Source organism: Giraffa tippelskirchi, chromosome 5 (genome assembly GCF_054371585.1).
Source record: "Giraffa tippelskirchi isolate mGirTip1 chromosome 5, T2T-mGirTip1v1.2.pri, whole genome shotgun sequence".
NCBI classification, from domain to species: Eukaryota; Metazoa; Chordata; class Mammalia; order Artiodactyla; family Giraffidae; genus Giraffa; species Giraffa tippelskirchi.
This window is the reverse complement of record NC_137279.1, coordinates 188,953,510-188,969,047: the sequence shown is the minus strand read 5'-3', so window position 1 is coordinate 188,969,047 and position 15,538 is coordinate 188,953,510. Positions and strand designations below refer to the sequence as shown.

General features: G+C 51.8%; 1 protein-coding gene across 5 annotated transcripts in view; it reads right to left on the bottom strand.

The window, feature by feature from the left end:
* Positions 1-15,538, bottom strand: part of AGAP1 (ArfGAP with GTPase domain, ankyrin repeat and PH domain 1) — a 568,365-nt gene that overhangs the window by 371,890 nt on the left and 180,937 nt on the right. For all 5 annotated transcript variants that reach the window (XM_081494022.1, XM_081494021.1, XM_081494020.1 and 2 more), the window contains exon 2: positions 4,834-4,892. In XM_081494022.1, the coding sequence (XP_081350148.1) occupies positions 4,834-4,892 (59 nt within the window). The remainder of the gene's footprint in view (positions 1-4,833; positions 4,893-15,538) is intronic.

Here is a 15,538-nt window from a genome sequence, read left to right as displayed (position 1 = left end):
AACAAACACATGAATAAAACAGAACACATCTGACATTGTTAAAATTCGACCTAAAACCCTGAACCCAACCTGTCCTTCTCACCAGTCAGGGTCCTTCCGTCCTCAGCTTCCCCTTCCCTGCTTCATGGTCAGTGTGCCAGTGACCAAACCCCATGCTCGGCTCCAGACACCAGGATCTTTCCCCATCAATCACTGCCCGAAACAAACTCTTATGCATGTATCAGCAATCAGTTCAGACATCACCTCCTCTGAGAAGCCTTCTTAATGCCACGGCCTCAAATAACGCCTCTTCCCAAAGAGGCCAATTATGCCTCAAATAATGCCCCTTACTACCTTCCTCACACCACCACCTGTCTCTTACCTCTATTTTCCCAGCATCGTGTGTTGTGGGTCTGACGCTCTCCAGGGCTGACAAGGGACTGACTCTCAACTAGGTCTGGTTCTCTGCCTCCTAGCACTGCCCAAGGCAGACGTCCACCCCGCCAGCACTGCGCAAGGCAGACGTCCGCCCCCCCAGCACTGCCCAAGGCAGACGTCCACCCCGCCAGCACTGCGCAAGGCAGACGTCCGCCCCCCCAGCACTGCCCAAGGCAGACGCCCGCCCCCCCAGCACTGCCCAAGGCAGACGCCCGCCCCCCCAGCACTGCCCAAGGCAGACGTCCGCCCCCCCCAGCACTGCCCAAGGCAGACGTCCGCCCCCCCAGCACTGCGCAAGGCAGACGTCCGCCCCCCCAGCACTGCCCAAGGCAGACGTCCGCCCCCCCAGCACTGCCCAAGGCAGACGTCCGCCCCCCCAGCACTGCCCAAGGCAGACGTCCGCCCCCCCAGCACTGCCCAAGGCAGACGTCCGCCCCCCCAGCACTGCCCAAGGCAGAAGTCCGCCCCCCCCCAAACACTAGGCAGATAAATGAAAGAATGACTTAACACCAGTGAGTAGAAATGAGATGCTTTATCACTACGGCTCCAAGCTCCAGACGATGTGGACAGAACCTAAATAAAGTTGTTTCCTTCCTGATTGGACTCCCTGTCTTCCCTTTGCCGTGGGCCTCTATAATTTGAGAATTTTCACCTATTAATTATTCTTTTGCTCAAGGGCACCTGCTGTTTGTCAGCTTCACACTGAGAAAATCCAAAACAGTATGCCACTGAATTGAATTTTTAATTAAGATTAGGCTGCTTCTTTTCTGAGGAGGAAAGTGCTTGAAATCAAACACTGTTCAGTCCGTGTTTTCTATGTGTGAAAACATTCTCTCCTTCTGACACGTCAACGATTTGCAAAGAATTAACTCACCCCTTGCAAGGATCAAATCGCTCGATCCCCCACACGGGGCAGGGGGGGAAGGTGTTTTATTTGAACTGAATGGTCACCTCAGACAGCTTCTTACGTGTGCACACCATGGGCTTTATTTTAATTTGAAACACTGGCAGAAACAAACAGCCAGCTGTGAGGAGGAAATAAAACAAGGGATGAAAATGCTCTTGAAGCTGCAAAGCTGTGCTGGGATCTGTGAACGGCTCCTGGATACAAACCAGATAAGAGTGGAATCGAGCCAGTCTGGGTCTCCAGGCTTGGGGAGAAGCAAGGGGTAAAGGTGCCCTGACATTTACAGAATCGTGTGTTCTGGTGACAACACGTGACCACCGTGGGGCTGGGCATCCTCGGGGCAGAACTGTCAGCTGTCATGCCGCATGAGGTTTCTTTCTAAATTGATTTCTCTACTGCCCACACTCCACTGCTTACCTGCTAAACACGGAGTTGGCTGAAAAGAAAATTGAGGCTTTTGGTTAAAAATCCCAGTTGGGACTTCAACGAAGACACACAAATAGGATGTGACAAGTTACGGACTCATGCCCTCCTCTACGAGGCCAGCGATCTCAGGAGTCCTTTCCTTTATGCTTGGAGGTAAGCGGTCAGTACATGCTGCCTGCAGACGTCCACAGGGACCCGAGTGTGGCTCTGTGGCAGGAAGCCCCAACGCGACCGGCCATTCATCATCCCCCCACTATCTATCCCACCTCGGGAAGCAGACAGCCTAGCGCTGCCAGTCCGGAAAAGAAAGCCAACACCAGGGAATTCCCTGGCAGTTGGGTGGTTAGGACTCTGTACTTTCACCACCAAAGGCCCAGGTTCAATCCCTGGTCAGGGAACTAGGGTCCCACAAGCCGGGCAATGGGGCCAGAAAGCAAGCAAACACTGACATTTTCCTCTCTGACAGATTCCAGAAGATTTATGGTCAAACACGATATAAAGAGTCCATTTGGGGATTGCCATTAGGTCACGGACCTGCTGCGTTTCTGAAACGGAGTCAGGGGTCTGAGGGGCACTGACCTAAGGGACCACCTGTCCTGGGGGCCTTACCCAGCAGGACACAATCGCGGCCCTGTGGACACACACAGAGGTTGCCCTTGAAAAAAGGAGCGTTTCTGCAGACGCTGCGAACGCCTTAGCACAGAAGGGGTCTCCTGAGGAGGCCGGGCTGCCCGCTGCCCCTTCGCGTAGCAGGAGGGCGCCCGCGGGGGTCTGGCCCACCCCACACAGCTCGGGGTTGGGGGTGGGGTTGGCAGGACCTTCCCTAGAAGAACTCCAGAATCCTTTGCATTTACTTGTCCATGAGGAGCAGTCCACCCCTCCTGCGAATTCCAGCCAACTTTACGAGAGAGTTTGGTTTTAGGATCGTAAATCCACCTGTTAACACAGCCACCCTACCCCTCCAGGCATTGATTCCAGAACACTGCATGCTTCGGGAACACCAGCAGAGAACAGGTCTGGGCGGGAGGCGCCCTCAGTCATCACAGGCTGGTGTGTGGCTCTAGAAGAACCGTCAACACCATCAGCTCCCCAAACTGGGTCTAGACCACAGGGTCTGATCCTCAGACGACACTTCAATCCTCAGCTCCCTGCCTGCACCGGCCATACTCTAAAGGCTCCACAGCCACACGGGGCCCACAGCTTCCACCTCGGGCAGCAAAGAAAGAGAACCTTTCCACGCTGCAGAAAGTTCTGTCCGCGGCGCTGATGCAGACACACAAACTCCGGGTTCAAATCCGGCTCCACCTCGTACTGAAGTAAAAGTCGCTCAGTTGTGTCCGACTCTTTGCGACCCCGTGGACTATACAGTCCATGGAATTCTCCAGGCCAGAATACTGGAGTAGGTAGCCTTTCCCTTCTCCAGAGGCTCTTTCCTACCCAGGGATCGAACCCAGGTCTCCCGCATTGCAGGTGGATTCTTTACCAGCTGAGACACCAGGGAAGCCCACCTCATACAAACTGGAGCTCTTTGGGCCCCTTCTTTATTCACTTTTTTAATATTTATTTATTTTTCTTGGCTGCACTGGGTCTTAGTGGCGGTGCACAGGCTTATCTGCTCCGTGGAATGTGGGGTTTAGTTTCTGGACCAGGGATGAACCCATGTCCCCTGCACCGCAAGGCAGATTCTTAACCACTGGGCCACCAGGGAAGTCCCCTTGGGTGCACCTTAATGTCCGAGGCTCAGTCGTCCGCACTGTGAAGTGGGGACAACTCTGGACCCACTCAGGACTAAAGGCGGTGGCTCCTCCAGGCAGGTGCCCCACGCCCCACACAGAGAGGGCACCTCCTTCATCTGAGCACTGTTCCTCCTGTTTCACTCTGCCGGCAGAACCTCACCCGCTTCGGCTGGCTCAGGAGGGCGGATCTGAAACTAGGAAACCTTCCTGGAAATCTGAGTAGCATCTCTGGCCGCTGGCCCGAGACTGCTCACAGCATTTCCTGCCCGGGGCCCATGGGATCAGCCCTCTGCCAGGGACGTGTCTCAGAGCGCACGGGGCGGAGTGGTGCTGTCCCAGGCCTGGGCTTGCAGAACCCACACTTCTGGAGCGCCCTGGGACGGCGGGCCGCGTGGTCTCCCCCAAGGAAGGAGTCTCGAGGAGGGTCAGACCTGGAAGGAGCTGACCTGCCATCACCACGGTCAGAGTCCGTCACATGACACGTTTCAAACACAAACACACACACAAACACATACACACACACACACACACACACACCCTCCAAATGCCACTTATCACACAGCAATGTGATCATTTAATAGTTCTATTGGTCCTTATTTCTACCTTAAGGTGAGGGGTGCAAAGTGCGGAAGGGCTCAGAGGTATGACTGCAACAGATTCAAGTTATTTTTTATTTCAGTCAATTTTTAAGCTTTAAATCTCCAGGAGACAGTGGGGGACAGAGAGGCCTGGTGGGCTACAGTCCACAGGGTCGCCAAGAGTCAGATACAACTGAGCGACTGAACAACAAACAAAGCTTTCAGTAGCCTCGCTGAATTATTCAAGTTCATAATAAGAACAAAGCTTTTAATTTTTCACTACTCCTTCGTTAACAGTACATAGTCACATTTTCTTAATAATGAATTACAATTATGACTTGATAGTTAGCCACAGAGACTTCCCATGATGTCCTGCAAAGGACTAGTAAAGGTGTGGGTGGGTGGGTGTGTGAGAGACAAACCCATGAGCGTCTCTCGCTCAAACTCAAACACACACACACACATACACACAGATACGAGATAGAATGTCAGTGGGACACCCAGCCTTGCACACAGGCCATCTGCCCAGCCATCCATCATGACGGTCGCAGGCACTCTTGGGGCTCCAGCCCCAACCTCAGCCTCACCTGCACCCCACTCCACTCCCCAGGACACATCAGACACACCTCTGGGCCCCAGGGGAGGAGACGGCCCCAGGATGAAGACTTGGGGTGCTCACAGGTCACACCGTGCCTCTTCCTGAGCCCATTCCGAGCCCCCCACCTGTATGTGAGAAACAATCATGCTCAAGGCCAGAGCGACCACTCACCACTTTGAGCTCCGGGACAGATCGACTCAATGTCCATTCCTGGCTGTTCACAAAGGCATCTGTAAAACAGGGGGGTGAAAGCAAGTGAGATGCTGTGACTTAACAGGAGGGCAGGGGCAGTACGCCCCCAAGGTGCCAGTTTTCAAACCGGAGGACAGAGAAGATGGTCCAGCCCCCCGCCTGGGATCCCATCCCCTGAGCTGCTGAGATCTGCCTGCTTCACATGGCTGTTCTGGCACCAGTCTGTGTCCTGTCTGCTAAACCTCATCACCCGCTCCGACCCAAGACCGCCAAGCCCTGCCCAGCCCTTTAGGACCAACGCTGTCCTGGGTGTTCGGACTCTTCTGATCCCGAGTGTGGGCCACTTGGAGGACGATGGAGGCTCTGGCCTTTCTGGAACTGACCCTGATGCCAGGCAACTTTGGGCCTCTGGGTTTTCCCTAAAATAATAGTAACTTGCGTGAAATTCCACCAACAAAGTTACTGTAGCTGATGGCTGGATTCTGAAAATCCAGTATTTACAGCATGTTATGGTTTAGAAGACCTCTGTGCTGGACTTCTGATCCTCAAAGACACAACAGAGACTGGAGATCCAGTCAGGACACTTCGGGATGACGTGTGATGTGTCGGAAAGACCAGGGGCCCAGCCACTCTGGGGCCCTCTGCAGGGCCCCGCACCGCCCAGTCAGCACTCTCGGGGTGGCCTCCCCTGACCGTCTCTGCCTCTCACCCCCATGTGTATGGGTGGGGGTGACCACCCCACGGGGAGGACCCCGACGACCTGATTCCCCGTGTCCCCCACCTGCCATTTCCCTTCATGGCACCCCACACCACCACCCACTCTGTGTACTTAGGGATGGACAGACTGAGCTGGTAATGAACACGGCAGCTGCCTCAGAGACCACCAAGTGGAGAGCGAACACCTCTCCCTCCAAAGGGCCTTCCCTCTCTATGCCTTTTCTGAAAATTCCCCAACTCCTTCATGCTACACGATGACCGAGAAGTCAAATTACAGACGGCCTAAAAGTCAAGTAATGCCAGGGTTTCAAACAGATGCCTGACTTTCTGACCCAAGGGATGCAGGAATGGGGGCAGCGACATGCCCCATTCAGCTCCACTGGGGGCATCACAGAGAAGGACCAGAAATCACTTGGAGAAGACAGACAGACAGACAGTGACACAAAAAACCAGACGCCGCCGGTCCCGCGAAGACGGAGGCTGAGGTCTGCCGGCTCAGAGGTCTTCCTCACATCAGAGGAGGACTACAGGGCAGAGGAAGGACGGGCTGGGGCATCAGGATGGGATGGGAGGCGCCAGGCAGCTGGAAAGGGCCTCCAAGGCTCAGCTGAGAGCTGGCGGGGACAGGAGTCCGACAGCAGAGACGCTGGACTTTGGGGACTCGAACACCCGGCCAACTGGCAGAGTGAACGGGCCCACTGGAAATGAGCTCAGAAGGAAAGATGCTCATTCAGGAAAGGGAAGGGCAAGGGCCACCGCTCCCTCCACAGAAGTGAGCCAGCTGGGGGCTGCATGTTGGTGGGCACACATTAATTGAGTGCCTGCACACACACTCTTTGCCCGGTGGGCGCCACCCTAACGTGTCCCAGACAAGCTGTCCCTGCAGACAAGTTACCCGCGGCTGCGCTAGCACAGGGTCCGCCTGAGCCCTCGTGTGCGCTCAGCAAACAGTAACCAACGTCACACCTTCCCAGCAGTGAACAGGGTGATCAAAGAGGTCACAAAACACTCACTTTCTGTCATCAGCTGATCTCTCAGGAAAACGGGAATGCGGATTGTAGGACTGGGGGTGGGGTGACTCCAATGGTCCAGGGAAGTAGATGCCAGCTATTCCCTCCACATGAAATACCTGTGCCAACAATGTCCCCCAAATCCAGGCTGTTGTCATGCTTGTAACAACCCAGGGCTGGTTACGCGCACGTGGATACATTCCTATGTGCTCATTCAGTCACATCCAACTCTCTGTGACCCTATGGACTATAACTGGCCAGGCTCCTCTATACATGGGATTCTCCTGGCAAGAACACTGAAGTGGGTTGCCATTTCCTTCTCCGGGATATATTCCTGTTAGGAAGGCTAAGTCGCCAACAAAAGCCTCAGTGTACCAAAGTACAACCACCCCAAAGCCACAGTGATGTGTACGTGTGTGTATGTGTAACACACACAACCTTGTCCGTGCTGAGAACACTTCCGGAAGCATAAAAACTTCATCGTTGCTGATCTAGGGTTAAGGAAGCTTGGGGACAAGGTAATGAGACTTTCTTGTCATTGCCACCTTTCAGTACCCCTCAAATTTTATACCATCTGGCATATTAAAAAAATGCAATAACACAGCTTTTAATACTCTTAATAGGAAAACAAAGAGGGTAACGTGGGAATTAAAATGAGCTTCATTCACTAATGCTCAGCTGATTTTTAAGCACATGTCACCAAAAGATTATGTTTATCACAACAAATATTACATATTCATAACTTAAGCAGGGCTCCATTAAATAAAGATGTGTAATTATATAAACACTGGAACAATGTGTGCGGTGCCTTCTTGCTTGCAAATAAATCTTCCCTCAAGCAGAATACATTTGCTTGTGAGAACTAGATTAATAAAATTAATGCTTAATTTAACTGACCAGAAAAACACATGTTCCATTTTAAAACATGTACTTTAAAAATGTTCGTCGACTCCATCATTGCCCGATCAGGACAGAATGCTGCCTCCAAAGAGGTTAAATGAAAAATAACAAAAGACGCAGCAAAAGCAGTACACGCCAGAGACTTCTACATGCTCCTCCTCCAGGGATCGGACCCTTCCGAGGGCTGCACTCGCTAAGTGAGGATGACAGAGTTGACAGCACATCACGGGGTGAGCAGGGTGGGGACTGTGGGGCCTAGACCAGCCAGCTGCCCTGTTTAATGTCGTGATCTGGAAAGGAATTTCTGGACAGGAGGCAGAATGACAGGAGAATAAAGTTCATTAGAGAGGGAGACGCTGTTAGAACAGTGGGCCAGCTCAAGGGAGAACTGACGTTAAACAGGGCTCCTCAGTCCACTTTTATATCCAGGGTATAAGGAGCGGGATAGGGGGCCTTGCGGGTCATTTGCTGACTGGATGAGGCAGGTATACTGGGTGGAGGGAAGAGTACGGCACATACCTTCTCCCTTATGGCTCAGCTGGTAAAGAATCCGCCTGCCATGCGGGAGACCTGGGTTTGATCTCTGGGTTGGGAAGATCCCCTGGAGAAGGGAAAGGCTACTCACTCCAGTATTCTGGCCTGGAGAATTCCAGGAACTGTATAGTCCATGGGGTCGCAAAGAGTCAGACACAAGGGAGCGACCCTCACTATGGGGTAGGAGGGGAGACGGGCTATGCTGCTCAGGAGGACCTGAAATCCGTGAACAGTTACGACACGAGGGAGGGAAGGACGATGAGGGTCTGGTTTTTCCCTTCCTGCCTTCCGAGACCCTCCTTGGTCTTATCTGCTTTCCAGTCCCTGGGTCACCACATTTAAGATCCACAGTGCAGCAACCCTTGAAGGATAAACACATGTGCTTCTGGGGCACACACCCTGGAAGCCTGTGTGTGCGCCTGGGAACGCGTGTGCACGTGCATGCGTGTTCTCAGACCAGTCAGGATCCCAAGTCACAGAAGATGTGTCATTTCAGAAGGGGCCATTCTGACTTCACTCAATTTCCCCACTTAGAGTAGAATAATATTAAGAAAACGCATTCCCGCACGCCGATGGAAGTGCAGCTGGTGGTGGTGTTCAGTCGCTTGGTCTTGTCTCTGCGACCCCATGGACCGTAGCCCGCCAGGCTCCTCTGTCCATGGGATTTCCCAGGCAAGGATGCTGGAGTGGGTTGCCATTTCCTTCTCCAGGCGATCTTCCAAACCCAAGGATCAAACCCATGTCTCCTGTACTAGCAGGCGGATTCTTTACCACTGAGGCACTCTGAAAGCCCCTGGACTGGAATTTAGAATACAACGTGGCTGGTGACCGCCGACTGACTGCATTTAACCTGCGACACTGAGGTCTGTTTAGATGATGTAACGGGGGGGTGGGGGGGTGGGGGGGTGGGGGAGTGGGAAGGGCCCAGGCTGCAGAGGACCCCCAGTAACTGCCCAGCCGAGTTTAGGAAAGGAAGGTAGTTCATCATTTCTTATCATTAACGTGGCTCCACTTCAGATTCCACGTTATCTTTTCAATTTAAATCGTTAACAGTGAAAAGAAACGCTGAAAAGAACACCAAGATTAGGGAACTTAAAGTAAGAGGGGACTTTTATCAGGAATGAAAAACCCAAACTATTAGCTTCTTCAGAACAGAAATCTGGAGGCAGTCAGAGAAAGAAAGTGGCCTCCCTGCAGGCGGTGGTCAAAGCCAATCACAGCACACAGAGGTGGTTACATGAAGGGGAGGGAAATCAACACGACTCAACATGGGGTGGGGGGAACGGTATATTAAGCAGAAATGCTCAGCCTAGTTCTTCTAATATGCATGCGTGCTCAGTAGCTCAGTGGTGTCTGACTCTTTGCAACCCCATGGAGCCCGCCAGGCTCCTCTGTCCATGGGGTTCTCTAGGAAAGAATACTGGAGTGGATTGCCATTTCCTTCTGCAAAGGAATCTTCCTGACCCAGGAATCAAACCAGCATCTCCTGCGGCTCCTGTGCTGGCAGGCAGGTTCTTGACCACTGAGCAACGACCAAAATATCTGAAGTTGAAGGAAAAGACACCAGCTCCCCGCTGTCACCCTGGTGGCCCACGGGTCACGTGCACGGCATGGAATTATTTTAGGACTTGAGAAAGGCTGTCCCTACAAAGCTGAACACGGACAGCGGTAGAATTCCTGACCAGCTTAACTCTGGATTAGGGCAAAGTCCAGTGAAGGTCAGATTGTGGAAGCGCACGGTGTCCACACATAAAACACTGCTATGACACTGAGCAAATAGCAGGCTAACAGATCTGCACTTTCCAAGGAAAAGGTGCTTGGCGTTTGGACGATCAGTGCTGAGCCCCAAGAAACATGAAATTCACACTATCTGGGTCATCCATTTACGGTGTCCTCAGCAGTTTGTTGTTTTTTACATTCAACTTTCATTCATTTTACGTCTTTTAAAATATACAACAGTGAGCCCTAAAGGTGAAATGTAGATCTGGGGTGACTGTGACGTGTCAGTGTAGGCTCTGCCCTGGTAAACGACGTACTATTCTGGGGAGTGATGCTGATGACGGGAAGGTTGGGGCAGGGGATAAGGGAAAGCTCTGTTCTTCCCTCTCGGTTTTGTTGTAAACCATAAACTACTCTGAAAAAATAAAGTCTTCAAAGGCGTTTTTACAAAGTACACATATTTGTGTATATACACACACACACAGAAAGTAAGGGGGTGCCAAGTCTGGACCTGGAAGACAGCTGAGGCAGACGTATTGACAACACCACACTGTATTCACTCCTGTTTTGGTCCTGACACTGCTGACCACGTGGGTCATTGAGTAACATGCGTTTACACACACAGTGCGTAGGAGAACGACACTGCTGGAAGCCAGCTCCTGGTGCCGCCTGGCCCGGGGGAGCCCCGAGGGCGTCAGGCGGGGCTCCTGCTGATTCCAACCAGCCTCCACCCAGCAGGCATCTTAAGGAAAGGACCACGTGCTGCACACCTGGACCAGTGGGTGCCTGACCACTCGGTGAGGTCGGCTCCCCTTAGCACCCCGAGACTCTGCACTTAACTCTGAGGGAGGTGGGCCTTGAGGCCTTCTTAGGAAATCTGAATGCCTGATGCAGGAGGAACGTCGTCATTATACAAACACCGGAGAAAACCCTTCGTCTCCGGGATGGGTTCCTCCTCCTCCAAGCAGGCCTCCGTCCTCCTCCCCATGGGCCGCTGTTTTCCCACACCCACAGGCACCTGCATCAATGTGGCTTCGTCCTCCTGCGGAACAGGGAACAGGGTCCACTTGGCTGTGCCTGCTGATCTGTGGGGCAAGGGCAAGCAGACAGCCTTCCACGGAGGGGCTCAGACAACCTGAAGCTGGAATTAAAAACCACCACCATCCACCTGGCAAAGGAAGGACTTGGACCCTGCAGGGGACCCCCCACTGCACCCTGTCCCCCAAAATGCTCATGTGCATACTGTCTCTAAAACAGCCTGAACCCCCCAGAGAACACACACGGATCAACCTCGAGGGGTTCAGGAAGCATCTGAAGCATGCACCCCCCAGACACCCCAAAGTCCCCTCCCTGTTCTTCTGAGGGAGACAAGCCACAAAGGACTCAGGCTTATTTCAGAGAAAAGCCTCTCTCCTCGACAGAAAAGCGGCTTTTCTGAGCCACTGGAGGAAAGCAAAGACGGAGGGGGCTTTCCTTCCGGAACCTCCCCTTCAGGGCCACCTCCAGCCCCACCCTGGCACCTCCGTCGGAAGGGACAAGACTCTGGACCCTACGGAAGGCTGCTGATACCCACAGAGGGGAGGACAGACCTAAGAGCATCGGGGGCAGGGAGCAGAAACAGACACAAATCAGACCCAGTAAGGAAGCTGCTCAGCTGTTTGTTTGCGCTCCCAGGAGAACTGTGCTGTTTCCCTTGCCTGGGACTTTCTTAAAATTCATCCTGACTCCAAACTCCTTTCAATCCCTGCTTGCTAATAACACTTCAGTGAGGGACTCAGCCCTGGTCTGTTTTCAAGATTATTCACATGCAGAACGGCGTCTTTAACCAGGAAATGTAAGGCTGTCATTATACCACACACACACAATAGGCACTCAAGCCGTAAAGGTTCCGCACTTCTATTCCCCTTGGACCAAAGAGAACACAGGGGTGTGGGTGGGCAGGGGCAAGGACGGGTTCCCAAGTCACAGCTTGCTGCCCATTAGGGACCTTGACCTCATCACCTAATTCCTAAGTGCTAGGAACACAGGTAAGAAATCCTCCGGCAAATAATAACCTCCTACTGGGCAGAAAGCCCCCCACCATGCCCCCTTTTCCCCTTGGTGCTACTGGACTATTCGGTATTACTACAGCATCAACTCTTCCACTCTCTTTACTTGACTTGGTGGATCAAAAGTCAAGTCTTAAAACTAGTTGGATTTTGCAGTTGCTAAAAAAAAAAAAAGGTACTTCCTGTCCTTCAGCAATTTCTTCCAATATCTTGGGAGTTTATTTAATTGCAGGGGATGAAGACGGCCGCAGACTGTATTAATCTCTGGGTCCCACCAATAACCAGGAACGCTGAGTTAAGATCTTCCAGGGAGATTACCCCTTCATTACGTCCATTTCTGCTGAGCCTGGTCCAAGCAGTTACACTCTGACATTCAGAAGAGAAGTATCAGAGCTGTGGCTGGACTTCCTTCTTGTGCATTTCATGCTAAAAATGAGCACCATGTAAGAACCAACATAACAACTGCCTGGCATAATACACACCTTGGGGAAAATGAGTAATTAGGAGGGACAGTCTTAGTAGCCTATCTGGTAGGGGGACTAAAACCATAATAAAAGCTTTCTTCAGTCACTCAGTCACGTCCAACTCTTTGCGAGCCCACGGACTGCAGCACACCAGGCTTCCCTGTCCATCACCAACTCCCGGAATTTGCTCAAACTCATGACCATCCAACCATCTCATCCTCTCCTTTCCCCACAATCCCGTTTGGATCCAGTGACCACAAACAGAGGTTCCAGACAAAGCTGAAATTATATTCAGGAGTTGAAAAAAAAAAAAGAAAAACTCTGAAACCACAGATGACTTTTAAAAAACAACCTATTATCTCCAGGATTGAGATGTTTGTCTGAAACATCAAATTTCCAAGAATTTTTTTTTAACCCTTCTTTTTAGCGACAGAAAAGTGAGGAAGCATTTATTTTTAGCTTAAAGCATTCAGAATTCCCAAATATAAAGGGAAACAACAGCGGGGAAGAGAAAGCACAGCTCCAGAGAACGGGAACACTGGCAGGGACCAGGGCTCCACTCAGCCTCCTTTCTGAGCCGAGGAAATGCGTGTCCCTAATAAAATAAGAAATCCATTTCAGCTGCAGCAGGAAAGAGCCACACTGCAGGCTGGCTAATACATTAATATGCTGATGACTCTCCAATGGAGGATTTAACAGAAGCTCACTGGCAACAGTTTTCCAAGGGATGATTTGACTTCTTATTTGAAAATCCTTGAATCTCTATAATAAATGGAATAGACCATAAATCTCTGGGATACCAGATTCGTTCTGGGATTCCCCGGAAGTTCAAGTTGCTTTCCAGGGGCCTCAAACACCCTCAAAGTGTTAGGGGAAACACACTGCCTAAAACTGCCCACCCTGGCCAGACACGGCACTGAGCATTTAGGTGAGTTATTTTACAAACAGGAGGTCCTGGAAAGCACGCAGAACTAACAAGTCACCACCAACCGGAAGAATTCGAGGAAGTCAAAAGGAGACACCACGTGTCCCACTATCTCCCAGAATCCTTCTTGCTGACATCTGTCTTGACTGAGCGACAGGTGCACCCCCTGTTGCAGGAAGGGCTCGGAGTAAAGAAAGACCAGCCCAAGACAGCTGGGAGACTAATCTCATTGCCATAAAACCGGAGACTGTGGGCCACGTGGCACAGCAGGTCTCCTGGGTCCCCTCACCCTCCTACTCTCCGCCCGGGGGCCCTTCCCAATAAAGTCTCTTGCTTTGTCAGCAAGCGTGTCTCCTCGGACAATTCAATTCCAAGTGTTAGACAAGAGCCGCATGGGGACTTACAGCTGAGCCTGGGGTAACCGCTTCTGTAAGTGGGAAGATTAACAAGAATTTTCAAACGATGGTTGGTGTGATGAGCAACTGAGAAACTGTAACACTGGCTGCCACACTAGGGTCCTGAGACAAGGGCCCTAGGAACACAGAGCCCCGGTCCCACCACAAAACACCAGCTCAAGGCCAAGGACACACAGCCTCCTGCCACTGGCTCCTGGCACTTCTAAGCAGCTGTTGGCTGTTCTCCTTATTAAAGTCTGAGTTGACATATCTATTAAAAAGTAACTTCTACTGTGCAGCTCAGATGCTGCTGGTGAGTAACATTCACTTTCTTTGTGAAAGTTAAGTTAAGACAGAGTTGAAACAAGAAAATTTTCCTGGTTAAAATAAATCCTGGGAAAAAAGAGACAGCTTGTGTGCGTGCTAAGTTGCTCAGTCATGTCCGACTCTTTATGACCCTATGAACCGCAGCCTAGCCTATGTCCATGGGATTCTCCAGGCAAGAATACCTGAGTGGGCTGCCATTTCCTCCTCCGGGAGTTCTTCCCAGAGATGGCTTAGATGTTTTCAATTCATAAGCTACATTTCAGTCTGTCCTGTGCTGGATATAATTAAGTCTGACAGTTTTAATTTCATAAAGAATTGTAAATAGTAATATTTTTTAATTCATGGTGCAATTAATGTTTATAATAAGGGGTGGCTTGCTAACACATCCAATCTAATCCAGAAGATGACTACAGAATGAGCAAGCAGAAATAACTCTTTTCCTGCATGCATGCTCAGCTGTGTCCAACTCTTTGCCACTCCATGGACTGTAGCCTGGCAGGCCCCTCTGTCCATGGGATTCTTCAGGCAAGAATACTGGATTGGGTTGCCATTTCCTTCTCCAGGGGATATTCCCAATCCAGGGATCAAACCTGAGTTTCCTGCGTCAGCTGCATTTGCAAGCAAGTTCTTTACCAATGAGCCACCAGGGAGCCCACGAATTCTGTCCCCCCAAAAAACTACAAGGTCAGCACAGAAGTGGAAGTCATGTGGCCAGTGGGATCCAGGACCACACCCCCCCCCCAACAGCAGGGGCAAAAGGTACAGAGCCCACTGTGTGTCTGCTGCCACGGCCTGCCCATCGCCAGCACAGTCAGCTCCCACCTGGGCCAGTAGGGGACACGGGTGAGCGGGCATGGATGTGGTCAACCGCTTCTGAGCTGCTCCAGGAGGCTAAGCATCTGAAACAGGAGATGGTAACCAGCACTTCCCCCACTGAAGGTGAGAATTCCTGCTTCAGGAAGCAAGTCATTTGGCCTCTTGGGGCCCCACCCCTTACCCTGGAAGACAAGAGGCTGCATGCATCTGGTCCTTCAGCCTCATTCCCTAGGCTCTTCCCTTTCTTGCAGACCCTCAGTGCACCGGTGCATGGGGCAGGCCAAGCCTCTCCCAATTTAACGGGCTTGCGCTGACCAAAGAGGAGGTTTCTCAGACCTGGGTTCCTTGTGATGGGTTCATAATAGCCTGTGGCTACCACAACTCCTGACTTAACATAGATAAAAAGCAAATTAAAACAAAAAGAGTTGGGATAGTTCTCTTTACAGGGTGGGAACGGGGCTCACCTCGAGTTAGCGTGCATGACTTTCTCCCACAAGCAAGCCTGCTGCCCTTGCACAGGAAATGGGTAGTGATTTCAGGCTGCCACTACCAATTCCGGTGGCCGCTTTATAAGATTAAAACAAACCCTGCCCATGAGGCTGTAATGTCCAGCAAATCTAATCACGTTCTTGCAGAAGGTCTGTTGAGTCAGCTGACAGCCACGGATCCGGGCCTCCTCCCCGCGGGCTCGGCCCAGGGCCTCCTGTCTAAGGGACGAGGATGCAGGCCGCCGCATGCAAAGGTGAAGGCCTGCTCTGCCGTCACACTCGGCTGTCCACCGAGCACTCCAGGGCCTGCGTGACCTCTGGGCCCCTGTCACTGCCTTTCA